The sequence below is a fragment of the Haplochromis burtoni genome, unplaced genomic scaffold (genome assembly GCF_018398535.1).
Source record: "Haplochromis burtoni strain Fernald_Lab_line unplaced genomic scaffold, NCSU_Asbu1 Contig_633, whole genome shotgun sequence".
NCBI lineage: Eukaryota > Metazoa > Chordata > Actinopteri > Cichliformes > Cichlidae > Haplochromis > Haplochromis burtoni.
Window position 1 is genome coordinate 152,283 of NW_024582994.1, and position 26,203 is coordinate 178,485.

General features: G+C 40.7%; 2 protein-coding genes across 4 annotated transcripts in view; both read left to right on the forward strand.

Moving 5' to 3' along the window:
- The first annotated feature begins 503 nt into the window (after positions 1 to 503).
- vps37ba (VPS37B subunit of ESCRT-I a) lies at positions 504 to 19,611 on the forward strand. The gene is made up of 4 exons (XM_005949176.2): positions 504 to 708; positions 9,038 to 9,209; positions 14,917 to 14,999; positions 17,138 to 19,611. Exons 1-4 carry the CDS (start codon positions 604 to 606, stop codon positions 17,624 to 17,626), a joined length of 849 nt encoding a protein of 282 aa, XP_005949238.1. The 5' UTR covers positions 504 to 603; the 3' UTR covers positions 17,627 to 19,611.
- Positions 19,612 to 21,126: 1,515 nt separating this feature from the next.
- Positions 21,127 to 26,203, forward strand: part of ppp3cca (protein phosphatase 3, catalytic subunit, gamma isozyme, a) — a 36,692-nt gene continuing 31,615 nt past the window's right edge. For 2 of the 3 annotated variants that reach the window (XM_005949172.3, XM_042214965.1), the window contains exon 1: positions 21,128 to 22,726. In XM_005949172.3, the coding sequence (XP_005949234.1) occupies positions 22,666 to 22,726 (61 nt within the window). In that variant the 5' untranslated portion in view covers positions 21,128 to 22,665. Of the gene's footprint in view, positions 22,727 to 26,203 lie in introns of all 3 variants that reach the window. The other variant, XM_042214966.1, reaches the window with a different exon arrangement.

Below are 26,203 nucleotides of genomic sequence, written 5' to 3' on the forward strand. Positions count from 1 at the left end.
AGTTTTTCGAAATAATAGTATTAACAATAATACTGATTTTATTAATATAGTAATGAAGGTGAAGGTGGTGATAGAGACAATGATATTGGTGGATTTACCAACAAGTGCAGTTCCTGTAATGACCATATGAGGGTTGTCTCTAAAAGTCAATGAAACTCTAGTATTTTATCAGTCTTAGCTTTAACTGATAGATGTCTGTCTGCATTGCACCATGCAGTTTTCGGGTACATTTTAATAAGGAAGATTGCTAGCTTAATACCTTACATTTAATTCCGTCAATTCAGGCCACACAAATCAAATCTAAACTATTACGTACCCATCTTTTACGTGCAGTCTATAACCTCTGTATGTTGCTAAAATCATAAAGAAATGTAATTTTGGTTTGTGGCCTATGAACTCGGAATGAGTTTGACACTCCTGCCTCGTTGGATCGTACACTATTGGTTCATTTTCCCATCGAAAGCAATATTTCTGACAGCACCTGAAGGCGGCACTAGGCCTGTATTCTCTCTACTTCCTGTAAGGGAAGCTCAGTCAGCTGTCACAATTTGAGGCGAGAAGAGAGGGACCACAGCGGAGGAGAAACACACAACAGCAGCTAAAATGTCTAGTTTTTTCAACAAGTTGAGCGGGTACACGTTGGTTCAGCTCAACGAAATTCTTGAGGACGACGAGAAGCTCACAAAAATGGTACAGGAGATGGACGAGGTATGTAAATCTTTTGTAGTCCAGTGTTAGCTACTGACTCCCCTTTCTCGGCCACTGTGTCTGTGTTTTTTTTCCCTCAAGCCTTTGTTGTGCTTACCCAACACTCGCTGGGTTCAGTTACTGGAAATGGCTGTTTCTGGTCGCGGTGAGGATTTAATGTTGAACGTGTGTTGTCAAGCGAACTTACACGTCTCGTAGCCCAAAACAGGGTTAACAACGGGCCGGAGCATTGTCTTAAGTTTTAACGCTACGGAGTTCCAAGGTTTCGACATAGCTTCTCCACAAACCTTTCGTTTCCCAGATAACAAAGCCTGTCAATCTTTTGTCGTAATCACATGCAAGAGTACGACTTAATCGTTACATTTTGGCTCATATATTGACTGCCTGGCTCTGCTCCAGCAGCACAAGGACTCAGCAGTTTCTTTTCACGGTGTCATAAGTCTGTCTTTCTGATAAGCCCCACTTTCCCCCCCATACGCACAACGATTACAGCCATGCTGCCCAGAATGGTTAAAGCGCAGACAGATATTTGGCATATTAAGACGAAAGGCTAAAAGATTAGCATTTTATACAGGATTTGCCCTTTTGATTATTTCCCTTGCGGCTGCTGCTTCTCTTTCTAAAACAGTCTCTTCCACTGAGGGTTTTAATCTTCCCTTATGTTCTCCTGCTGAATCAGCCCCGCCACCAGGGGCGTTTCCAGGATATTTCAATAGGGGAGCATTGGGGAAAAAATGACCCCAAAACAAGACTCCCCCACCACCACTCCCTCTCCGGGAAGGATGGATAATCAGATTAAAATTTTAAAAAGCGTAGAAAGCAAGTCTAGGTAACATTATTTACGGTTTCTTATGTAAAAGCCACAATCCTACTTAAGTAATGCAAACAAAATTAGCATTAAATATACTTAAAATAGTTAAAGTCAAATTGGTCACCCTTCTTATTCATATACATTTTATTACAAGATCATAATTATTTATTAATTATTGTGAATATGAGTTTAATTTTGGCACTGAATATAATTTTAATTATACTCAGGGTGAATACTCCTGAGTAGCCAATACAGTGTATTATATAAGTAGATTAACTGTACCCCTGCCCACCACAGCTGCTGGAACGTTTTCCCTACCAAGTGCTAAATCCAGAGGAAACACTTCACACCTCTGCTTTTCACCCAACAGCTTGGACCTGACTGTTTATCACAAACATTAAATGCATATTGTCAGGACTTGGGAATTTCTTGTCTGTTGTCATGACGCTGAGGTGTTGTCTAATTTTAGCTTAGTTTTTTTTGCGCAATAATGACTCGCTGCCTGAGAGGTGATGAAAAGCCTCTATTCACAGAGCTGAGAAACTCGAGCACAAGCTTCTGTATATCAACATAATGACAGTTTCAGCTCGACTACAAGACGCAAGACTACAGGCCTTTGGCATTTGGATGAATGCTGAGCTGTGAGTTGGTCTTTTGTGTTGTCGCTCCTGTTTTTCATCCACACCCTGTCTGATTGTCTCTATGGTTTCGTTTTCCCAGTCCCATAGGTTACAGAGAGGGAGGAACAGGAATGACACTGCAGCTGTTGACTTGTGTTAGTCATAAGATTGCAGGAGATATTTAAGCGAATGGGACACTTAACAACATGCCTGAACCACACTTGAAACTGTCTGGGAAGTTTTTTGCTCACAGTACAGTGGATAAGAACAAAGGCAGTAGGTGTCATAAGGCACTGAATGAAACATGAGAGTGCTGAGAGGCACTGTACGCTTTTCTGTAAGAAACAATCTTCTTGTTCTGTAAAAAAAACCCTGGCTGTGTTGGCATTTGAATAATGCAAATAGCCCTTTTGTGAATTTGTTTAGTTTCAGTGCGTCCTGTTTTTGAACGACTAAGAATTGCAGATACGCTTCACTAGGCTGCTAGGATGTTGATTACCCAGTTTTTTTTGATAATTCTCACTGATGTTTCAGCATATTTAGACTTTCTATTATGCTGTCCATTGTGTAAACCAGGAAGTATCACTTCAAGGTCTGTGTGGTTGTGGGTGTAATCAGACATTGACTTGCTTTCTTAATGACACAAATTATACCAATACCAATCCTGTTGATGGTGTTGGTGAAGAGCCAGCTTTCCATTATGCTGTTTGTTTTGAATTAAGATTAATGTGGCTTATCTTTTAAGACCTTCACTAATCCAGGAATTGTGCTGGTGAAGGTTGTAGTCTGTTATTTGGAGGTGTAATCAAACATTTTCAAGTTTTGATGCCAGTAACATGTCATGGTGTCAGTGAAGACCTAGCAGCTAACTTATGTAGCACGAGCGTCCGTCAAACCTGGAATATCAGAAATTGGTGGGATACAAGGCTATTCTAAAGTAATTAACCATACGATGTAAGGTATTCTCTCCATTACAAGTCAAGGCATTTTATTTATAAGCACATTTAAAAGAAATGCTGACCAAAGAGCCAAAGCTATCTTAAGAATGTATAAAAAGCCCATCTGACAATAATAAATGGACAATTACTCCTTAATTATTGTTTTCAGTGTGCACACAGAATATTTTCTTAAGGTTTTTCTATGTTCTTTTTGGAGAAAAACATCTCACACTACATCATGTGTTGTTTTACCTAAAACATGAAAAATCCATGCCATCTGTATTTACAAATATTATTCAACAATTAGAACACAGCTTATTATAAACTAGTCTTTGCATTCTAAAGCAGTGGCAGGAAACCTCGCGTGTGTGGGACGTGCAGTTTTCCCAGGCTCACTAAAATGGCAGCTCAGGTGGTTGTATAACCTTATGTTCCTCCCAACCTCACCTTTACTCTGTTAGTTCACAGTAAAAGGATTCTAGTTTGTTTATTTTGAGATTATTTGGTTACATTGCAGGTGGACTGTGCCTATGTGTCAAGGTCCCCCCCCCGACCCTCTGTCTGACCTCTACTTCTCCTGTTGTGCACCATATGTAGTCAAATTTAACCCAAACTGTATCTAAGGGTTAAGAATTAAGCACTTCTATAAAACATTTCCTGATGGGCTTTTTAAATGCTTATTTTACTGTCCATTTTGAAGCCAGCTAAGATAAAGATGGGTTTTTTTTTATTATTTTGAGACCTTCAGTAAACAGGAAAGTGTCTTGCTCAAGGTTTGTTTAGTTGGGGAGTGTACATAATCATTCTTATTTTATTTTATTTTTTGTAATGATGACAAAGGAAAGCCGGGGCTCATCCTTTTGATCATGTTGTTGAAGAGCAAGGAAAACAGTGCTAGGTTAGCTAGCTCAGTAACAGTAACGAGAGAATTAAGACTTTGGTGCTACTACTTTGACTTGTAGCGTCTGATATTGACCATGCAATGTCAGGTGCATGGTCAATATCATGCACCTGACATTGCAAATCTAGTGTTGGGACAAATCTAGTGTCCCAACACTAGATTTGCTAGTTTGCTACATATCTTTGATGAGAATCTCCTTCAGTAAAACCTTTCACTTTATCTCAAAACAACAAGAAAGGACTGAGGCGTTGGAATAGCATCTTAAATGCAGGATGCATCTTCCACACTAGTGTTTGGATCTACAGTACTTGTTATCGACCATATAATTCCCCTTTTTGTGCCAGTAACCTAAGAATCCTGATTACTAGAAATAACTGAACAGTTGAGTCTTTAGACTTTTATACCAAATCAGTTTTGCTGTGTCTAAACGTTCAGACTGTGTGATGTTGTTTCAAGAGTCCATGCAGAACTGTACTGGACTGCATTTGCACTACAGTGTCATTTCTACGTTGTACACAATTGTTCCTCTTCTCTAAGAGGAATTCTTCTGACCCATGGTTTGAAAGAGCCTGAACTCTTCACCTTTCCACTTGAGAACTCTGCAGCCAGTCTGCAGTTTCAGACTTCATAATTTTATTTCTCACTTCCATAACCGATGCAAGATGTGATTCTAGTTTGTTTTTTGTTTTTTTTTTCATGTTTTTGTGAGTGCTGCGTTACAGTGACCTGAATTCAGTTGTGGTTATTTCAGCATCTCTCCAAAGTTCAGGTCTGCGGTCCATCCAGGCAAGCGCTTGACCTACATTCGTTGTCGTTATTTCAGGAGGGTGGGCTGCGATGTAGAGCATTTCCGCAAGTAAACAATAATATGGTTTTGCTCTGACAGAACAAGCCTGCAGTTATAGATGCTATTTTAAAGCTCTGCATCACTAGTGGGGCCGTAATGAATGAGCAAATCAGATCTTCCAGTAGTAAGACCAGTCACCTGGAGATGTGACGGTGCAAATTGTAGTTATAGTAGACTTGTTTAGCTGCTTTTACTGCATAAAATGTTGCCTCCCCTCATTCAGTCCAACCACTGACTACTTTTAGAAACTATTCCATAAGCCTGGCCTGCGCTGTGGAGTATTTTTAGAGTTTTCCTGTGTTCTCGCCCAGTCCTAGTTGAGTTTGCACATAGAACATGTTGGATGTGTGAAATGAGTCATCAGAGAAGGCACAAGAGATTTTTTTTTTCTTCTTTAATCCCCCGCTGTTCCAACTGTAACATGTTGTTTATCCCATTTGTCTCCATTGTTTCAGTTCATATTTGTGTTGATGTAATACTCCACCAATTATTCAACAACTCGTCATTTAAAAACAGTCGTGGATGGAGTTTTCCACAGTGAAAAAAAAGATGACATTGTATCATCATCTCTCTCTCTCATATATGCATGTATGCATATGATATTAACATTGAATCGTAAGTTGCTGCATTGTGAGTCAAGTCACTCTGTAATAATACACATCACTCCAAACATCAGCACGGTACAAATTGCTTCTGTGCCGCCAGCATTTTTGTCTCACGTCTTTGTTTTGGTCCTCTAGCTAAGACTGCACAAGTAGTAGATTTTTTTTTTTACCAACAGTCATATGAGCTCATTCACGGATTTTTCCAGGTAGAGAAGCTTATATAGTCATTGCTTCCTGCCCACTGTGCATGTTGTGGTTATAAGTGGGTACAGTAATAAATATATTCTGCAGTCTAATTTTCAATTATTCTGTTCTACTTTCCCACACTGAGCAGAATAGAGAGCAAAAAGCATTTTGACTTGCTTGTGTTTTATTCTAGGGTCGTTGGCAACACTGTTACACTTTCAGTCATTTAAAAGCCTGATTTTTGTCTCTTTTGTCGACTGTTTGTAACAGTTCATGAGTTAATAATTTCTTTAAGATTTCTTGTATCAAGTGTTTTAAGAATTACGACGATCTGTTGAGCAACAATGTAAAAAAACAAAATGTGCACCTATGTGTGGGAACATTTATGTAAGATACTAATAAAACAAAACCTTTGCAAATTGCCACTCATATAAAAGTCCTAGCTGTTCTTTGTTACATTTGTACAGAAGAGAAAGCCTTTGGTCTTGCAGCCAAACATATTTGAAGATGTCACTTAAGATTCTTCAGAATTGTTACAGGTATTTTTTTTTTCTGCACTTTTTTTTTTATTTTTATTTCATAGACTGAAAATTTAAAGACTGAAACATTTTTGGCATGATATTTGAAAACAAAACTGTTGTTAGTTGTATTATTAATTGTATTAGCATTGATATGACAGTATATTCTGATAAAATTGTCGAGTGTGTGCACTAACATTAATGTGAAAAAAAAAGGAAATCCTTCATATCTTGGATTTAGAATTACAAATGGAATCGTTTCTTTCCTATCTAAATTATCTTCTTGTCATTTTGTAAAATTTTGCACTATTATTAAAAAACAACTGGTTTGATTGTAGGTGTACAGGACTGTGCAAAGGTCTGAGCCACCTCTTGTTTCTTTATGTTTTGCTTGCAGGGTATTTTTCTTTGGACTGCTTTTGCACTCATTTTCAGTCCAGTCCTTGAGCATTTTCAGAAAAACATTTTGTTGAGCTACTTATCACACACCAAAACATTTTAACTCGTCTGCACACAACGGATAACTTGGCAAAGAACACATTTTAAATTTAATCTTCATGCACTTCATTACAAGCAGCCTCCCACAAAAACACATACTGTATTTTTCAGACCATAAGGTGGATTATGAGCGCACTGTCAATCTTTGAGAAAATTTAAGGATTTTAAGTGCACCTTATAGTCTGAAAAATATGGTATAATTTATTCCCATTTCTTTAGCTTAATCTTTGAAAAATGCTAAATATAACACAGTTTAACAGGCATAAAATAGTAATTATTTCCCAGCAAGGTGATTCTGTGCCTGGTTCTGCTGGAGGTTTCTTCCTGTTAAAAGGGAATTCTTCTTTCCCACTGTCACCAAAGTGCTTGCTCATAGGGCGTCATATGATATATGTTGGATTTTTCTCTGTATGCATGTCTTACAAAATAAAGTGCCTTGAGGCGACTGTTGTTGTGATTTGGCACTTTATAAATAAAATTGAATTTAATTCCTAAATAGCTATTAATTAAAAAAAAATAAAAAAAAATCAGGTGAACAGTATTGCCAGAAATGGGGAGTTAAGCCCTGAGATATGCATCTGGCCCTTCAACTGATCCATCTACTCTGCCCTGAAGTCTCATTAGAAATGGTCTCAGTGGAAGGGTAGCTCTCAAGAAACTACTCTTAATTGTAAATCCAAATAAAAATTTTTTTTTTTAGATATAACAGTCAATGTCTACAGCTAACTGTCATGCTCTGTCTTTGTTTGGGCTGCAATTTAGCCAGTGGTGTTGGGATCGTCTCAAAACTAATAGAATTTCGAGCACAGAAAAATCTAAGAATTCGAGTCACTGTGTAAAAGAATCTGAAAAGTGTCTGGGAACATGTACAAACACAACAATGCAGTAAACGCATACCTGGATAGAAGACCACACAATAGAACACTACCAGTCTTCAGCAATAAATTGCTGCTCTGGTTTCTCCTTTTTCTACTGCAGTAAAAACATACCTGAATCGAAAAAAGCCCCAAATGGAAAAACAGCCAGCCAACGTTCAACGAATGCCTTTGGAATATCCACCATGGAGCCCAGGGAATTATTTCTGAAGAATAGAAATGAGGAGAATTTCTATTATATTGGAATTGTACAAACTCTGTTTCTGTCTTACATACTGTATATCCATGCAAGCTGGCACGTATCAATAAATCTCTGCACCCGTTCCCCATTTTCCAAGCAAAACATAAAGAAATGAGGCTGCCTCAAGACTTTTGCACAGTTCCGTAGTCAGTGCTTAATGTAATGCAAGTGAGTCATCAGGAGACAGGTGTTTACACACCTGAATGGAATGGAGCCCAGAACATGATTTGACCTGCAGGTTTCCTGCCATGACAAATCAGTCGTGTCCTCACGTCAGGCTCATTGTTTGCTAATAAAGTGTACCAGTTAGGAAGGTTCGTGCTTCCTCTCTTTATATTGTTTTTGTTGTCTGCTGCTCTACTCGAAACTTTAAAGAGTTTAAATTTGACCAAATCTGAAGTGCAAAGTAAAATTATTTCTAAATTATATAACAGCATCCGGCGGTGTAAAAACGACAGCACTCTGTATATTAAAGCGAAGTGGGAAAAGGAGGGTAATTTGACAATTACAGAGAAGTGTTGGGCTCACGCATGCAAGATACAGTGGGCTACCACTGGGTCTAATGTTTGGCGTGAATTTTGCTGGAAAAGCATTATGAGATTTTTCATTACCCCTGCTCAACAAAGATATCGAGGAATTGGTGATAAATGTTGGAGATGTGGGGGAGATGGAGCTAACCATTTCCACATCTTTTGGGACTGTAAAGATATTCGCCAGTATTGGTCTCTAATCCATGATCATTTACAAAATGTTTTTTCATTTGTTGTTTCCTTTGGGGGGTTGGTTTTTGTTTTTGTTTTGTTTTTTCTTCTTTTCTTTTCTCCTTTTTCTGTCTTCTTTATTTTTCAATTATAAGTTAAAATGTGACAGCAAAGAAAATGTAAAAAGGCAAACTCCTGTTATGTTCAACAGCTGTCCCAATAAAAGAGATGATAATAAATTTGACCAATTATGATATTTTTCTTTTTAGATGGAAAATATCCAAAATGACAAACGATAGCTTTGAGCAAGGCCTTTCAGGACTTTCTTTTTTGTTTATATAGATTGTTTTTCATGTATGTTGCTGCTTGGTTAAAGGCGTTTAAAAATACTGAATATTTGGTGTGGATCAAGGCAGATGAAGTTTGGGTTTTCATGGCCAGAATTTGTCTTTCTAAACATGTGCAGATGTTTGTAGGAGATTCCTCTAACCAAACATTTTAATTATTGATGATTATATCGGTGTTCAGTGTTGAAAAAGGACATTTTCTCAAGACAGATATTAATAACACTTATTTCTTGTTTTGTAGATCCAAGAAGTCCAGCAGAACAAGGAGAGGACACTGGGCAACAACCGAACCCTGGCAGAGCAAAACCTTGCCCTGCAGCCCAGACTGGAGCACAAGAAAGAGCAGCTCATCAAGCGCTACAGCAGTCTGCAGGAGGGCTTTGAATCCTATCAACTCCGCAAGTCCACCTTAGGTACGGCAGCAGCAGTGTGGAGAGAGAGTTTTAGAGGCATTTTTTATTGAACGGTTTGTCTTGAATTTTTAACGTCCAAAGGAAATTTGAACACTGTTATCCGTGAAGTCACTGAGAAGTGATACTTGCAGAAATGCTCAAGGGAATAGCCTGAAACGGAAAAGGCACACACACACAGGGTGTGTTGCTAATCGCAGCTGTGCCCTTTAAACTCCTTGTTGCATTATTGTAGTACACTGTGGGGAAAACAAGTTTACTCTCACATATTAACATCCTAACAGTAAGTACATTTAAATATCTGTGCAATCTTTTTAATATATTTTGTTCTATTCATGATTAGTAGTGAAATCAGTTATTTTTATTTCCTTCACATTTTTTAACATTTGAGTTAAAAAAAAAAAATTTAAGTGGTCATAGTGCCAGTGATCAACGTCCCCATCACCCCTCTAAGCTTTGATGACGGAGGTGAGGAATGGATCACTTTTCTTTTTTTAAAACCCTAATTGGCGAATGAGGAGATGGGTTTGGTTACTTACTGATCTAGTGGTGGAAATGCTTAGTTAGTCTTACTTTGTTTTTACCCGTGTAAGTGCCAAAGTTCTCTCTAAGTTTCTGCTTTGTTTTGTTTTGTTGTGGGTTTCTTTTTGTTTTTGTTTTTTTAAATCAGTCTTCCTATTTACGTGAGACTTAAAGGTAACCAGTCACAACACAACTGTCATTTCATAGTCACTGTTGATTATGAAAATGTCTGGGGTATTTTTAAGACCTGTTTAGGATTGTTTTAGGGTTTATTATTATTTCAGTGTCCTGACGTGATTCTATCTGTGATCCAGTCAAAAACAGCTTCTGTTATAGTTTTTACACTACCTGTTTGATGTAATCAACATATCATTATGGGTGTGCTGCAGAACACACAGTATGGTCATAATTGGTGAGGAAACCCTAAGAAACTAAAGGTGATAGCAGTTTCCTGTTGCTAGGAAGGTGATGTGGTACATAGCCTTTGTTCCTCATTGTTTCTTCTGTTTGTGTACATGAACACACACTCAAGAGACCTGTTTGACCAGTTGTCACATTTACTGTAGAAGGCCTCAGCAGCCTTGTTCCCAGAAGTGCTGTTCAACATGTAACTGCAGCTCAGGTTGAGAAACTCATGAAAGTGTTACAGGCTTGTAGCGTCCCTCACCGGCATACCTTCACAGCACTTCAGTATGTGAAGAAAACGGCGTGACGATGTTTGTGACCTTGGTGACGCAACGGTTGCTAAGCAGCTCACTCAGAATAGAATGCGAGTCATTTATTCCTCTTGTGCACTGATAAAAGTTTGACTTTGGCTCCGTCTCTGCTGGAAAGACAGGCTCTCACAGCTTTCAAAGGTTGTCACAGTCAACGGGAGATTTCTGTGTTGTGAAAATGAAGTTCCGTTAAATAAGTTTTAGTTCTCAAGAATCTTTTTCCTTGTTACCGTGTTATCGGCGTCAAATATTTTAAGCTCTCTTCTTGGTGCTTGGACTGATATTATACCAATCCAGTGTGTTTTTGTGACCTTGTGATTTTGTTTGCCAGCATGAAGTGGCTTTTGTCAGATGTAGGTTACCCAGTGTCCCCCACCCCCACCTGCCATGTAGTAGTTGTCCTAGTTGTGGATTTACTGGAGAGTAGCTGGGGAGGGACAGCGATGCTCAGAGCTGAGAGAAACAGTCATTTGACCCAGATGGGAGATTAGACGTACAGTAGCTTGTTGTGCGCTCGTTTGCATATTGTCAAACACCAGCTCTCCCTCATTTCCTCTCTTTTTCTCCAGAAATTATATGGCCTCTGCTTTACCCTTTACTGTCCAGTAGGCACTCCCCCTCTTTTCTATCACCACTATCGACTGCCTTTGAGGACGCCAGCCCTCAGTGGAGCATTGTGCTGCCAGGCAAGCTGCTATAAAACAGCCACAGTGGGTGGGAGGGAGTGTGGAAGTTGGAAGGATGAGAGAGAGGCAGGCAGGCAGGCCAACAACTCCCCCTTTTCACATATTCACAGCAGAAGTTGATGTGGATTCATTTACTAAATGGCCGTCCCATGATCTCTAGGCCCAGACTGGTGTTGTGTTCACCCAATTCTCCACTGCGTCAGAGAATTGGAGCTTTGTGCGCTGATCTGCCTGAGAATCTGCCTTGTTATGGGAGCGAGGTGGAAACAATAAGAGATGGGAGTTCACCCCGGAAAAAGGCTTTGTGTCAAGCATGAAGCCCCGGCCAGGGAGTTTTTTGTTTTTTGGAATCTAAGGGCAGCATTTTGGATTTCCAGGAACTGACCTCTAAACACGGGGCTTCCATAGGCTGAAATTAAATTCAAGAAAAATAAAGTTTTACGTTGTCTTATATTTCCTGAAAGTTTGCCGTAGGTAATAAAGGTAGAGATGGTCTGTTCTTCACAAAGTCAGTGGAAATGATGAATTTTGTAAGTCTGTTTCCATGATTGTCCATTATTATTGTAGTGGCCTAAAAGAATAAGAAGGGATCTTCTATCAGCAACTTAATGGTGGGATCAAAAGTCCCCAGCATTTGGCACATATGATGCAGATGATGATCATAAAAAAGTGCAAAGAAAGTGAGCGCTCAGAGTTTCTTTCTCACATCCCGCATAAAGAGAAAGCAATATAGGCTATAGTGGTTAACCTGGACCTGTTTAGCGACAAGTGATTTAACTTATAGTAATTGTTGAAAATGGGTGGAAAGAAATATCTGAAACAAGATACATACACTAAGAATGTTTTTGTCTTAGTCTTAACAGAATAAACTTAAACTCAGCGTAGAAGGCTGTTTTATGACCTTGTCACACTTTAGCATCACGTGTGGTAAAGACGAGCATCAAATACTGTCCATTATTTAAGGTTTTTGTGCTGAAAGGGTTAAAGTTGTTTACAGATTGTGTTATTTCTTGATGAGATGACAAGCAGCCAGGCTGCAGCTTTTATCTAAAGTTGATCATTAACCAAAACCGTCATGTTGCTCTTCTGTGTGTGTGTGTGTGTGTGTGTGTGTGTGTGTGTGTGTGTGTGTGTGTGTGCTCTTGTGGACTCTGTCAAGCTAAATCTCATTGTGCTAGTATTCAAGTCCTCAGCTAGTGTGTTAAATGTGATCTGATCACAACAAGGACAACATGTGTTGGTACATTTCGGCGTTAGTGTTTAAAAGGGTTAGACAGTAGTTCAGGTAACTACAATCACCCACTGTGTAATTATCAAGACTATTAACAAGGTGTGTCTGAAAAAGCCTTCACTATCTGTCATGTTTTCCACACAACCTTTGGATTCGTTTAATGAAGCTTCTTTATCCCAGCGTTCGCCCATACTGATTAAAAAGGTTACCACTAACTTCCTTTGTTTTCCGTTTCCCTTAATAAAAGACCCAACATTCGGAACTAATACACCAGAAAAGCTGCATGAGACTTTGACTGTGGCCTTGGAACACAACTTGGCGTGCTTAGTCTCATGTGGGAGGAAGCACACGCTCAGACAGCTGGGAAATCTTAGAGTGGTGCTGCCAGGGAAAGTGGGACCAGACTGAGATGAGGGGGTAGGATTAGGTGCTTTAGCAATTCCTTTTGGGGAACCCAAGCTTGTTGTTGTTGTTATAATAATAATAATAATAATAATAATAATAATAATAATAATAATAATATAATAATAATAATATATGTAATGTAATATATTAATGAAGGGACACTCGGATTGTCTTTAAAATGTCTTGGACTTTTCAAGCGATGGCAGCGTTTTTGAAGCTCTACAGCTAGTCTGTCTCTGCCTTAGATACAGTCAGAATTAGGGCTGCCACGATTAGTCGACTAGTCACGATTACGTCGACTATCAAAATCGTCGACGACTGATTTAATAGTCGACGCGTCGTTTGAAGCTTTGTAAGATCCAAAAGACGCAGGAATAAGTAGCAGGATTTAAGAGTGTAATAACGGACTGAAACAGAAGATGGCAGCACTGCATGTACAAGGATGCCAGCTGCCGTTAAACCCCGAAGAAGAAGAAGCAGCTGTGTCCCAGAATTCATAGCGCGGCCCAGCTAGTTTCCAACAATGGCGGCAGCTAGTTAGTTTTAATATTACTCTTATTATTCTTTCTGGGTCACAAAATAAACGTTTAACATATTTTCAGGTGAGAATGTAGCTGTGTAAACCTCAAATATCTGCTCAGTTTATCAGGACACCACATATTTTCAAAAGCGCTCCGACGTTTTCGGAGACGTCTGTTACCCACTAGCTCGATAGCTAGCCGGGGGCTAGGTCACTAGAGCCGTGAGAACACCGGACTCCCGGCAAATCGCGTCTTTCGCTACTCAGGTTAAACATGATATATGAGTCACTTAGATAACTTAAAAATGCTATTGTTTGGCTTTTTTAGTATTTTATTTGTTCCTGCGTAAATCGGTTTGGCTGAGATTAAAGTTATAGTTTTTACACAGCTGAATAAACGTCAAGCAGACAGCTGATTATCAGAAGTGTGAGATGCTGGAGAATTTACTCCGGTGTCCTGTTATATTTTAGATAGCAAGGAGTTTATTAAACTTCACCGAAACAATCTGCAAATTTCATTAAAATTTTATAAACTATCATCTTGTCTTTATTTTTAGTTAGCACAGACCGTAAACACTTAAAGCTGTAAGCTAATGATAGTTACATAAGAGCAGATGCTGCTGGTGCAATAAGCTGTACGTTTTACGTCCAATGGATTTGATTAGTCGACTAATCCAAAAATAATCGGTGACTAGTCGACTATCAAAATAATCGTTTGTGGCAGCCCTAGTCAGAATGTAACCAATCAGAACAAAGAACGCCTGCTGTTCAGTATAGACCACCAATGAGCCAACCTGTACTGGATTTTTCTCTTGAAATCAAGCTTCCTTAGACCAGTAGATGGAGTCTGTTCCAGCTGTCATGGGGCAGCATGTTAATGTTTGCACTTTTGAGCTACAGGTAGCTTTCTAGCATGGATGTTTACCAGTGTTGCTCTATATCAGCTCGAAATCTTGATTTATTTGTCCAGAAGAGCTCATCAGGTTAGACTGGACTGTGTGTAGATGGAGAGTAGTTTGGTGTTCTTGGTCTCACCGTCAGGATGCAGTCCCAGCTCCAGCTGGTGTAGACTTTCATCCCTGCATAGAAACACAAACAAAACTGTGCTCCTCCTTGGAGACACCAGGGCAGTTTCAGTTGACTCAGTTGAGCTTTGCAAGTTCACCGCAAACAGACGTGCTCTGACGGTTTGGAAGTGGCAGTCCCCGGACACTGACTGGCAGCATTCACACGTCCCTCCTCAGCTTTGTGTAACAGGCTCATTGAAACCTTTTAATGCCAGAACATTCATGTTTAAAGCGATGTCTTTTTATGAGCTCCTTGGTTTGAGAATACATTTGTGTTCCTTTGAGCAGTGTGTAAACACTACGTAATCATCCCGTGACTCAAATGCCTGAAGGATTGTGAACAGCTCTACTACTTCACTTACATCAGAGAGCTCACAAGAGATGAGAGAATTATGGGTTTGACTTGCTACCTGTATTTGCTTTCTTACATTGTGGAAAACAATTCCGGTTATACAACAAGCACGGTTAACTCTGACTGACTGCTGCCAACAGCGACCGCGCCTCCTCCCAGTTCAGGCCCAGCACAGTAATCTTTGTCGTTCCTCTGTCTTCCTCTTCAACAGACCACAAGTCAGGAAACACCTCTCTGGATATTCTGCTGGCCCTGCTTCAGGCAGAAGGAGCCAAAATAGAGGAGGAAACAGAGGTAAGCATTCTTCAGCTGTCACCACGGATGACTTCATGTATCCTCGGTCAGTAATTCTTATACCTGCTGCTCTAGTTGATGGTGTGTTCTCCTACAGAGGCTTCATTGTTTATATCTAAGATCCCTGTTGGAGAGTATGTGGGCAGCAGAATAGCTGACATAGAGGTGACTGCTACCTGTCCCGTCAGTGTTTTAAGGTGTTCTTCATCAGATTATACACAGTCATGTAAGAACTGTGCTTATCATTAAAAATATTCCAACATGTGGTTTTCTCATTTATTTTTGAACTTTACAGAAACTCCTAACATGAACCAGTACCACACAACCCTAAATAGGTCTTAACATGTCACAAAAATACAAAACAAAACAGGAGTGCTACAGCTAATAAGAAATCTAAACTCACAAAGGAACAGTAAAATATAGACTGAACAATACAGTGTGGTGTAAATCGCATTCTGCAGTAGCTCGCTGCGAGTTGTTCTCAGTTGACATTTTAATAACAGTGGTGAAGTTCCCAAACATGAGGTTGTTTCTAATGAGCTACTCTGAGCTATTCTTTGTCAGTACAAACTTCCTCCTACATTCCAGGCACTTCCCACACTGGATTTATTTGCCATATTCTCCAAATCAATCAAATTGCTTAAGTATAAATTTGTCAGGGATATGCAATCGGTTTCACAGCTTGAATAACTGTAAATCTGGGCAGCCTAAAACAAAACAAAACTTCCTCTACAACTTCCTCTACAAAAACATTTGTGGTAATCATGGTCGTGATAGTGATTTTTGGTATGAACAGTCATGGCCTAATTACGCAGGAGTTAAATCTCAGATTTGTGCAGCTGAACTCCTTTTTAAGAGCGTGTGATCACAGATCATATTTGAATGTGACATTTCTTCTGCTAGTCTCTGCACTGACTGGCTGCTTAAAATCAGCTGCTGTGCAAGTCTTTTACCCTTTATGCTCCCAAGAGCACGCACGTGAAGTTCTTTGGTTGCAAGTATTGTTAAAAATAATGATACTTGGATGGCAGCATCACATTTCACAAATGTTGATAGAGTAAAGTATATCACTGTATGGCGTCAGGTCCTGACAGCATTTTTAAAGTGTCCCAGTTTATTTGGAAACAAGGATGTGCGTCGGCTGTTTTTCCTGGTATGATAAAAACATTAGAATACAAACTACTCGTAAACTGGTATGGTTGCCAGTGTTTATACTCAGTACTCTAAGTGTAGCAGACGTTGTTTTACTTGGTGTTTCTAAAAGGTTTGCGTCTTCTAGCATCAAACACAGAGCTACATTATATCAAACCCACTGATCGATGATTTAGCTCCATCTCCGATTCTTCAGTCAATAACTGTACGCTGAACTGTTGTCAGTATAAAATATATACTGTAAATCTGGTAGATGGATGTGGAAAAGATGAGACGCGTGCTTCTGTACGTGTCTGATAAATATCAGACTTCTTATATAAGCATGCAGTCCCTCACCTACATAGAGAGCAGGCTGCTGCCATTGATGAGTAGTGTTAATATAGTTTAGTAGTGTAGTGTTGAAGTGATATTTGAATTAGTTCGCTCAGTTTATGTGGGAAAATTGTCACTTTTTGTGACATTTTACCAAATGGAAGTGAGTGAGCAGAGAACCCACCATTAGATGAATCATTTTAAATGTTACATTCGTCAACAGTGAGTGATTCTCTCGCGTTGCTATTCCTATCAGTGTGACTCATGTCGACACTCTCTGTCTTATCAATTCAGCTTTAGTCATGTAGCAGCAGTTCACAAAACGCCATTATCTCAAGACACTTTTTTTTTTTAGCCAGGTAGAGACCCCACAGTATCAGGAATAGAGGATCCCTTATCAGCATGCACTTTGTGACAGTCGGGAAGAAGGAAGTCCCGTTCTGCTTTTAGAAACTTCGACCCACCAGAGCCCTAAAATTTGTGCAAATATTTTGTGCGTTTTTAAAAAATAAATAAATAAATAAATAAATTTTCAGACCCCTTTTCTTATTGCAGCCATTCACACTGACAGCGTAATTTCAGTGGAAACTTTTTCAGCATTTTTATTTATTTATTTTTGGATTAACCTTGTTTATTCTCTCTCTAACTCTGCTCCAAATCCCTTCTGTCCACAGAACATGGCTGATTCTTTACTGGATGGGGAGATGACTCTGGATTCGTTTATTGATGCCTACCAGAACAAGAGGAAGCTGGCCCACCTGAGACGGGTTAAAATCGAGAAGCTGCAGGAGATGGTGATGAAGGGCCAGCGGCTGCCCCAGCTGTCAGTCCCTCCCTCCCGCTCTCAGGAAATCTCTGGAGCTGCTTCTCTCCTCAGCGAGGCTGGCAGCAGCTCCTCTTCCCCCCTCGCTCAGCCCAGAAGGAAGCCACCGCCACCTCCATCCCAGCCAGCACCAATTCTAAGTCCACCTCCAACCGCTGAGCCACAGCCTCCCTTCTCGTACCCAGAATCTCAATACCCACCCATTCCTCCCCGAACAGGGCAACCCTTCCCCAACATCCCCTCTGGCTACCCCAACAGCTACCTCTCTCAGTACCCCCCTGCTTTGCCTCAAAGGGCCCCACCCCGGATGGCCCCACAGCCTGGATTCATCATGCAGTAAATTTAAAAAAGTTGTCACTACTGGAACTGGAACTGTGTTGTCTGCCTTCTTGGAATACGACCAAACACAACACAAGAAACCAGACCTGCACCGGCTGGTCTGGTCGGCCGAAGCAGATCTCCAATAAACCTCTATGGATTCCTGCTCACATCTCATTCTCACCAACAATCCTCCAACAACAAAACGACGAGTTCGTCTTCGACTCTTGTCCAGCCTGAGCACCTTTAGGGGAAGCGCAGCAGGCTGTGGTGACAGCGTGAGTCTGCAGGCTGCTGAGCTGGGACTCCTCATTTATCAGCACTTTCTGTCTCCCAGCTATCTTCTCACCTTTCCTCAAACATGTTCCTCAACTTTTTATGATTTTTCAAAAAAAAAAAAAAAAAGGGTTCAATTAGTCATTTCCATCTGCAGAGCACTAATTTACTGATACCTTCAATGCAAGCAAGGAGAGACCCTAATTACTGTGCAGTGTAGATGAAAATAGTTCCCAGAATATTCAGGCGAAAACTGCATCTATGCTGTGACTTTTTTTTTCTTTTCTAAATAGGAAACATTCATAAGGTACATAGAAATCTTTGAATTTCAGCATCTTCTTATGATAGCGTACTGAGTTATGTTAATAATAGCCAGGATAGACTGATCGACACGTGAAAAAGAATGGCTGACTGGTCCATCTCAGGGCACAAGTTTTTAAAGGGGTTGTTGAGGAAGGCGATGGGAGGCTGAGCTTGTAAGAAATAGAGAGCGAGTAGGCCGGCGTGGCCTCGCATAATGAAGGATTCGTGTATAGCCATACAGTACACTCAAGATGTGTGTTGTTGTTTGTTTTGTTTGTTTTGTGGGTTCCTGTGCTACACTCCTCTTTTATGTCGTTAACACCCTCAGTTGGGGTTGGAAGTGATGCCAACAGTTCTTTGGATCTCATCAGTTTTCTGTCACACTGAGCACCAAAGACTTCCCACATCATTCCGTGTTAGTTTTTTATTTTATTTTTATTTTTTATGTAAACAGTAGGGTTATGTACCATCGTTCCTAACGTATCTGTTTGTGATATTGAGCTGAAACACTCTTCTTATGTACATGCAAGCCAGGTGTGCTGATGGGAGGCAGAGGTTAACCTGGTTTGGGAGAAACATTATTCTGGTGCAATTGTTTTGGGAAAAAAAATCAATTTTTTTTCCCCCTCTCCTCCTGACTGCGGTCGCTGTGCACTGTTGAAGAGCCACGAGTGCCTACACTTGAAGTGACGTTGATGACGTCTTGCTGACTACTCCAAGTTTCTTTATGTTCACATAGAGAATCCCCACCTTACGCCCCGGCCTCAGATTAACATGAAAAATGAAAACAAAACAGGTTGAGCGTTATCTCCTCCCTCTCCCGCTGACTCTCTGTTCCACGAGACAGTTTAGAAAGAAAAAAAAAAGCCTGACTGTTTTTGCTTTCTCACCGGTAGCAGAAAGCCCATACTTATGTGCCAGAGAGACGGGACACTCCCCCAGGCTCTGTGCCAAGTGGTGCTTTTATTTCTGCTTCCAACGCCTGGAGGGATCTTACTGGTTTTTGTATTTAGTGTTTCCTTTTCTCTTTAATTGGTAAAATAACAGGGCTCGTCAATCACTTGTGTCATGTCTCATGTGGTTGAACTTCACATGTAAGCAAATGTCAGCAGGAAAAAGCAGAAGCTAAAGCATCAACGTCTCGATGAACCAGCATTTCTAACGACTAACAACTGATAATTCTTTCGTGCATGGCCTTTGTTCTGTGTTCATTTTGAGGATTCCTATTTAATACTACCTTTTTTTTTTCTTTTTCTTTTTTTTTAGCTCTTGAGCTGCTTTTTGTGTTCGAACTGATCCTCTGCATCCATGGTTTTATATGTGATTGGTGATAATTTCAGTGTAATGTTGTAGGTATTTACTTATAATGAATGTTTAAGTGGAATTTAATGCTATTTTCAAGTTCAATAAATCTGTTCTTTTTGTATCTGTTTTTTGCAGGGCTTTCTTTGTAATCCACAGCTTCCTCAGAGTTTCACAGACCTGTTACTTTTTGACAATGAAATAAGACTGCCATCTAGTGTTCCATAGTTGTTATGCAATGAAAACGTCCTCTAATGTGGGCAACAGTTCCACAGTTCGCACAGTAATGTGCAAAAGTCTCGAACCACCCCTCGTTTCTTTTTTTTTTTTTTTTTTTTTTTTTAAATCGTTGTCATCTGGAAATGAGATCGCACATAAGTATGAATCGAGATCGCGTTTTTTTAACGATTATATATTCTTTTATACTTTGATAATTATGTATCATTTTTCTATGCATTTTGTGAAATTTATTTTTTTTCTTTTTTTTTTTTTTTTTTTTTCCAGGAAATTGCAAAGTAGGTGCAGCAATTTATCGAAAGGTGCAAACATAAATGGCACAAACAGTTTGTACAAATCTTCTTTGAACAGATGTACGTGATTGTTGAACCTGCCCTTTCTTCTTTTGTCCTCCATGCCTCTAGTTTTAGGCTAATAGCTCTTTGGGAATCACCTTGTTGCAGCAAAAATGCTATTTTATGTCTGTTGTCTATTGTGCATAGAAACAGCTTTGATCTATCCCTTGGTTGGTGCCTTTTTATGCTGGAATTCATGGGTCAATGTTAAGTAGCTTAGCAAACAAAACAAAACAAAAAAAACATTCCTGTAAAATTAGTCAGATACAAAGACTCAACTGAAAAGCGGCTAGTGTCCAAAGAAAAACTTTGAAATTGTGATAGATTTCTATACAATCTGCTGTATTTATTTTTAGTACAGTGAGTAAATTACTCACAGTGCAGGCTGGGAAAAGCAGTTCTGAATATAATTCTGTTTTGTTTTGTATGGCAGTGTGAATTAGATTAAGATACAGAAATCCAGAGTTTAGTTGTTTTCCCCCCAGCTCATGTATTTGTAGAGTATAACTGTTGAGCCACCCCTCATTTCTTTATGCCTTCCTTAAAAGAATTACAAAGAAGTCTAACTCCTTTAAAGTGCTCTTGAGCAATAAGCCTCCAGGCTTTGTCAGTCTTTAAAATTCAACTCTACATTTATTTGATATAAACATATGTCCATGCAGAATGGTTGTCCACTACAATATGATTAGGTTAAATAGGCTACTACATCATAAATGTTGTGTATTAATAAGAGGTGTTTTTGAATCCATGCAATGGAAAACCCTACTTTGTCTCTTGTTGGACCTGCAAGTGCACTGAAACACAACAGTGTGCACCTTTACTGAATTCAAAGCTATTCCTTGAGAAAAAAAAAACATGAGACCCTTTAGTAACACTTCTGTGGGTACTAAATAAATAAAGGGAAGGGATAGCTCAGTAGGTAGAGTGGTGGCCCCATGATCGGAAGGTCGGGGGTTTCGAATCCACTGAACGGCTACCCTGAGGTACCCCTGAGCAAGGTACCGTCCCTACACACTGCTCCCCTTGCTTCACTTAGTGAATGGGTTAAATGCAGAGAGGAATTTCCCCATGAGGATCAATAAAGTATACATTATTATTAATCTCTAAAGTGGATCTACTTAGCTAGCTTTACATGATTCATAAAATAATCCTTATCTATCTTAAATGGGTGAGGCTCTTTATTCATTGACAAAAACAAGCATTTTTAAGCCACCCTCTCTTAAGCCAGCTTTCTTCTAATTGGCTGCTTCTAACAAACAGAAGGTCTAAACAGCAGGATAGTAGAGCAGAGTTGCTGTACTGAACAGCAAGAGCTGGGATTCTGCAATGACCGTATTAAGCATATCCCCTCAATTTGACATAATTTGGATTCAGGTTTTTTTAAAAAATGTATGAGCTGAGCAATTAAAGCAGTCTAAAGCCTGAGCAGTTGGCTCACAGGATTACTTTTACCTCGTAATCGGAAATTTTAACAACAACCATTCACATGTTTAAGTCTTCCTATAGATTCTAAACCCTTTCTTATATATAAATTTTCTATATAAGATCACACATTCTAAAGTATCAGCTAAGACCAGTTTCCCAGTTATACGATCGAACTTTGCATTAGTTAACTTGGAAATCAATAAAACAGGAAGCGTTCATTGACAGTTAGTAAAATGACAATCCAAAGGAGAACGCCAGAGGGAGACATTGTCACGGTTGACAGAGTAACTCGTTATTAGCTGGCGTGGTATTTGGTGGCAGTCTCTCCATTCGCTTATATGTAGCAACCAAGCAAACTGCGGGTTACTTTAAAAAAAACAGAACAATACGAAGAAGTGGGTTTGTCGTTTTGAACGCACCCTTAAATCACGTGTTGCGTTTCCATAGTCACGTCATATGGGCTCCACCATGTTGTAGGAAACCCGCCGCTGCTCCTCACTCACTGTCAGATTAGAGTTTAATCCGAGGAGGAGGAGGAGGTGGAGGAGGATACTCTGTCAAGACGCTGTCTGCATCTCGGGAGGACTTGCGCTCTTTATGCATTCAGAATAATCGCGATTCGCGTGCTGCTGTCACTGTTTCCTTCAACGAGCGCCCCGCACACTGAAGATGAAACGCCAGTCTTCCGCTGCTGTCTTTGCCTGTCCGCCGACTTGCCAATACGTTAAGATGTTAGCTGGCTAACTAGCTGAAAAAGAGTAACTAAATCGGATTAGCTGCTAACGGCAGCCTCCCTCTGGGTAACAACCGGGTATTATTTGCTGCACTTGACAAATATAGACCATCAAGCGCTTGTCAGTGTTTGCGTTAATTGTATTTCTACGACAGTGTCAAAATTCCTACTTTGTGCTATAGTTATTCGCTAGTGTTAATGTTTCTGCGAGCTAGCTACGTTATTAGCTAGTCAAACCACAACAAAAGCTGGACCTCTGTCGTTCTCTAGTCTGCACAGTTCGTTAGGGAGGGCGAACATAAAAAGTAGTAGTGCCTCTGAACCCCCACCCCCCCAGCCGAAAGTCAAGACGGAGGTGACGGCCAGACTTGGGTGCTAGCTGGTCCTGAGACTAGCGGGCTGAGAAGTGTTCGAGATTTAAGCCCTGACACATTAGCTTTCAGTGGAAACATGTCAGGAAAGGATAAAGACAAGCCGGAGAAACAGTCCACAACGGAACGGCTCGTAAAAGGTGAGAGTCTCTCACAGTACCAGCGCATCATGCATGATTTGACTGGAAGCTAACGTTTGGTACAGAAAACCACCTGTAGCGTTTGAAGAAACTTTGTTTAAACACACTCGGGCTGTTGCATGACAGAGTTGCACTTAATGGTTATACCTGGTCACACAAGTCACGATTTATAAAGCGGCATATACACTTAAAGTCTCACCTTATCATCAGTACGTGTGTGAATACTAATGTGTACTATTGCAGTCTCATAAGCCTTTCAGTTTTATCAGGGGGATGATCAGATATCTGTGGATGAACCTGAATCAGGTCAAGATCATGATTTCATAAAAGTATTATTTTCACACTTGGCCACTGGTACCTATGCCAGTGATCGCAGCTTGGCACAAATCAAAGCCGAGAAGCCGTCCTCTCCGGTCACCTTGATATTTCAAATGAATGAACTCTAAAATCATGAGGCCTTCTCTTGGGAATACCCGAGGTCTGCTCAGGTTACCAGTGGAGCTCGACAACAAGACGGATTCCTTCACGCTTACATCGTCCAGGCTCATTGGACAGACTGGGCGAACATCTGTTGTGTCTCCTGTATGATGGCTGAGGCATAGCAAAGTCTGAGGTAGCCCCCCAAAGAAAGAGAGTCTAACCCCACCCCTGTAACCACCACCGCTTGCTTCTTAATGCCAAAGCAGCCTCCATCGCTGTCTGCAAGGGCACTAGTAGAGTGTCCTGCCAGGGGACTGGAATGCTGAAGTGTGAGCCAGAAGGGAGAGAGTGAGTTAATTGTGGAAAGAATCTCCCCAGTGATGTTCCCAACATGGCCAGCCACATGGTGGAGAGAGAGAGAGCATCACAGTGACAGGGAGGAGAGAAGGACTGTAGATTGAAGTGAGGCTCGGTTTCTTATTAGTGCAGATTTTAAGTAACAAAAACAAAACACTGCTATGGGTTTGAGTCTACCGTCTAACCTGTGACTGTAAGAGGGCTTAACTGATAGACCTGTTGAGACTAATGCTCCTCTGGTTGTGTAAGTCAGCAGTTAAGCTCAATTAACTTCCTTTGACCTGGTATTTCGTCCCTCAGAGTCGGGTCTGACAGCTGAGCGATGCCGCAAGACCCTCAGTGAAGTTGAGATTTGGCCCTTCGTAAAGATTCGTGTCACTTTTGATGCGTATCGAACTCGATCATTGCTCCGTGATAAATCTGACCCTGCACCTAAAATAAAATCAGACAGGCCACAGGGGCAGCGGATGCAACTACCACCCCACTTGATCGAGTGACTGAGACGGGAAATTAAAAACCCAGGCTGTGCCTGTTTAGCTCGTGAAGGGTAATGCATTCACTGATAATTAGAGCAATCTGAAGTGGACTTGACAATTCATGCAGCCACAGTGCACTCCATTCATCTCTGCCCAGCCGCATCTTTGTAATTCAATCCTCTCCCATTGTGTGGATTTTGAAACAATAGCGAACATATTCGAGACGCCGGCTCATATCACTGTCCAAAACATTATCCTCAGTGGGCAGGATGGCAGATAGTCGCGTCTTTGTTTCTTGAGTCGTTTGTTGTCCTGCCAGGCTGTGGGTGTTGATGCGGTGCAGTAGTGGCCCTGCGTCTGTGTGTGTGTAGTTTTGAAGAGTTCATCAAACATTAATGCTAATTAGGCCAGGCAGCCTCTAATAAGAAGCCACTCTCAGGGCGGTGGCAGCTTAATGTTATATTATTAGCTTATTATTTTTAACAAAACATTTTTCTTCACTGGGTAAATGAGCGGGCTGCTTCGCTTCCCCCCCCCCCCCCCCCCCCCCTCACCACGAAGTGGAGAGTGTAAGTGTGTGTGTTAGCGTGTGTGTGTGTTTACTGGCAGCCAGAGGTTCATTTGTATCTGTGTTTGAACAGACAGCTCCAGTCTTGATCGTGCAGGCAAATCAACCCCAGAATTTATTATTACTGCTATTATTATCATTACTGGAGGACAGCAGGCTCTTTCCTGTTGAGCTGCATGGCTTGTTCACTCCACTGGCACTGAGAAAAGTTATTGTCCAGCATGTGAGGGGAATGGGGGGTATTACCAGCTAGCCTCCAGGCAATTGCTTGTAAATGTGGTCAGCGCTGCTATTGCCTGAAATGTTTAACAGTCAGGTTATGTCATGCGCACGACACAGCCCATTCTGTATCTTTATGATTTTTATTTTTTTCTTAAACAGGGCCGGCTTTGTCCGTACAGGAACCTTCTTCCAGTGTGACAAAGCTTTTAAGTAAACAGCCCCTGAATCTCGAAGCCCTTGCTAATAGAGGCTTTACCTAATCTGTTCTTAAGGCTCGTACCTCAGCTTACAGCTCTCTTTGCGGCCGTGCCTCGTATGCTTGGGAGCACTTACTGTTTATTTATACCACACTAGTAGCCAGTGCATGACAGCTTGTCCTCAACACAGGCTAGTCAAGTCGGAGCTTTTCCACTACAGGCCAGGCAGTAGTTTGTCGCCCAAATAACATCTTGTGACTTATTCCCTTGCTTTATTGCACCAGCAATAAAAACAGGGCACTTATTTCCTTGTGGGGGAAAAAAACAAAACAATCTGCAGATCTGCCTCTAAACTCTTAGTCTAGACTCATGGCATGAGCCTGAGTGACAAATACATTTGGCAACCCCAGGCACCACATCACTGATTAGTAAAAACACTCACACTTAAGTCTGAATCCCTTTTTTTTTCTCTCCTCAGCTTGCAGTTTGATTTACTGTGTGTAGGTGTGACAGTATTCTCAGAATTCCTCTCTCTCTCCTTTCTGTGATCATTGCCGCCTGCACCACTTAGCTGATACCGGTGTTTGTCTCCTTCCACGATTCCTGTGAGGGATGGGTTTAAAAGACGGGTCCTATCATCAGCACGATCCCAGATCGGCTCACCTCTTTTTGCATGCCATACACACGGTGGCTTTACACCATAATTAATTGGTGGCATAATGCATTTGTGTTTGCTTGGTCTGTTGTTGGGCGTACCAGGCATAATCCGTTTTACCTCTCAGACCCAGGCAGTGAGAGCTTGGATCTCCCTCTACTATTGTTTTGAGCTAGCGCAGATTAGTCGGCAGCTATCTGCTCCTGCAGCTTTATGAACCCATGATGCCAGTGTTGGAGCACTAATCTACACCGTGGACACTGTTTTAAAACAGTTATGCAATTTTGATATAATTCCCTGCATTATAGTCTCTTGTCAGAGAGCTAGATTAAATATTGCTTCCGTGATTACTAAAACGTGTTGTTTTCCATACACGGTAAGCTAATGCCCCAACTGCATTGCTGTCACACTGCCTCTGTGATACATTTTCCAGGTTTACTTGTTACTCACTTAATTGTGTTTTGATCGTGATGCTTTCAGGTCTCAGCCTCAAAAGCACTGACCTTTAGTGATGATGGTAAAAGGATTGTGTAGGTGGTGTGGAGCAGCTTATGGGGGGAGGGAGGGTGCGGCTGGGGGGGG

Coding starts and splice junctions, on each gene's coding strand:
- vps37ba (XM_005949176.2), top strand. CDS start 604: ATGTCTAGTTTTTTCAACAAGTTGAGCGGGTACACGTTGGTTCAGCTC. Junction 9,210..14,916: donor ACTCCGCAAGTCCACCTTAG/GTACGGCAGCAG, acceptor CCTCTTCAACAG/ACCACAAGTCAGGAAACACC. Junction 15,000..17,137: donor AAATAGAGGAGGAAACAGAG/GTAAGCATTCTT, acceptor TTCTGTCCACAG/AACATGGCTGATTCTTTACT.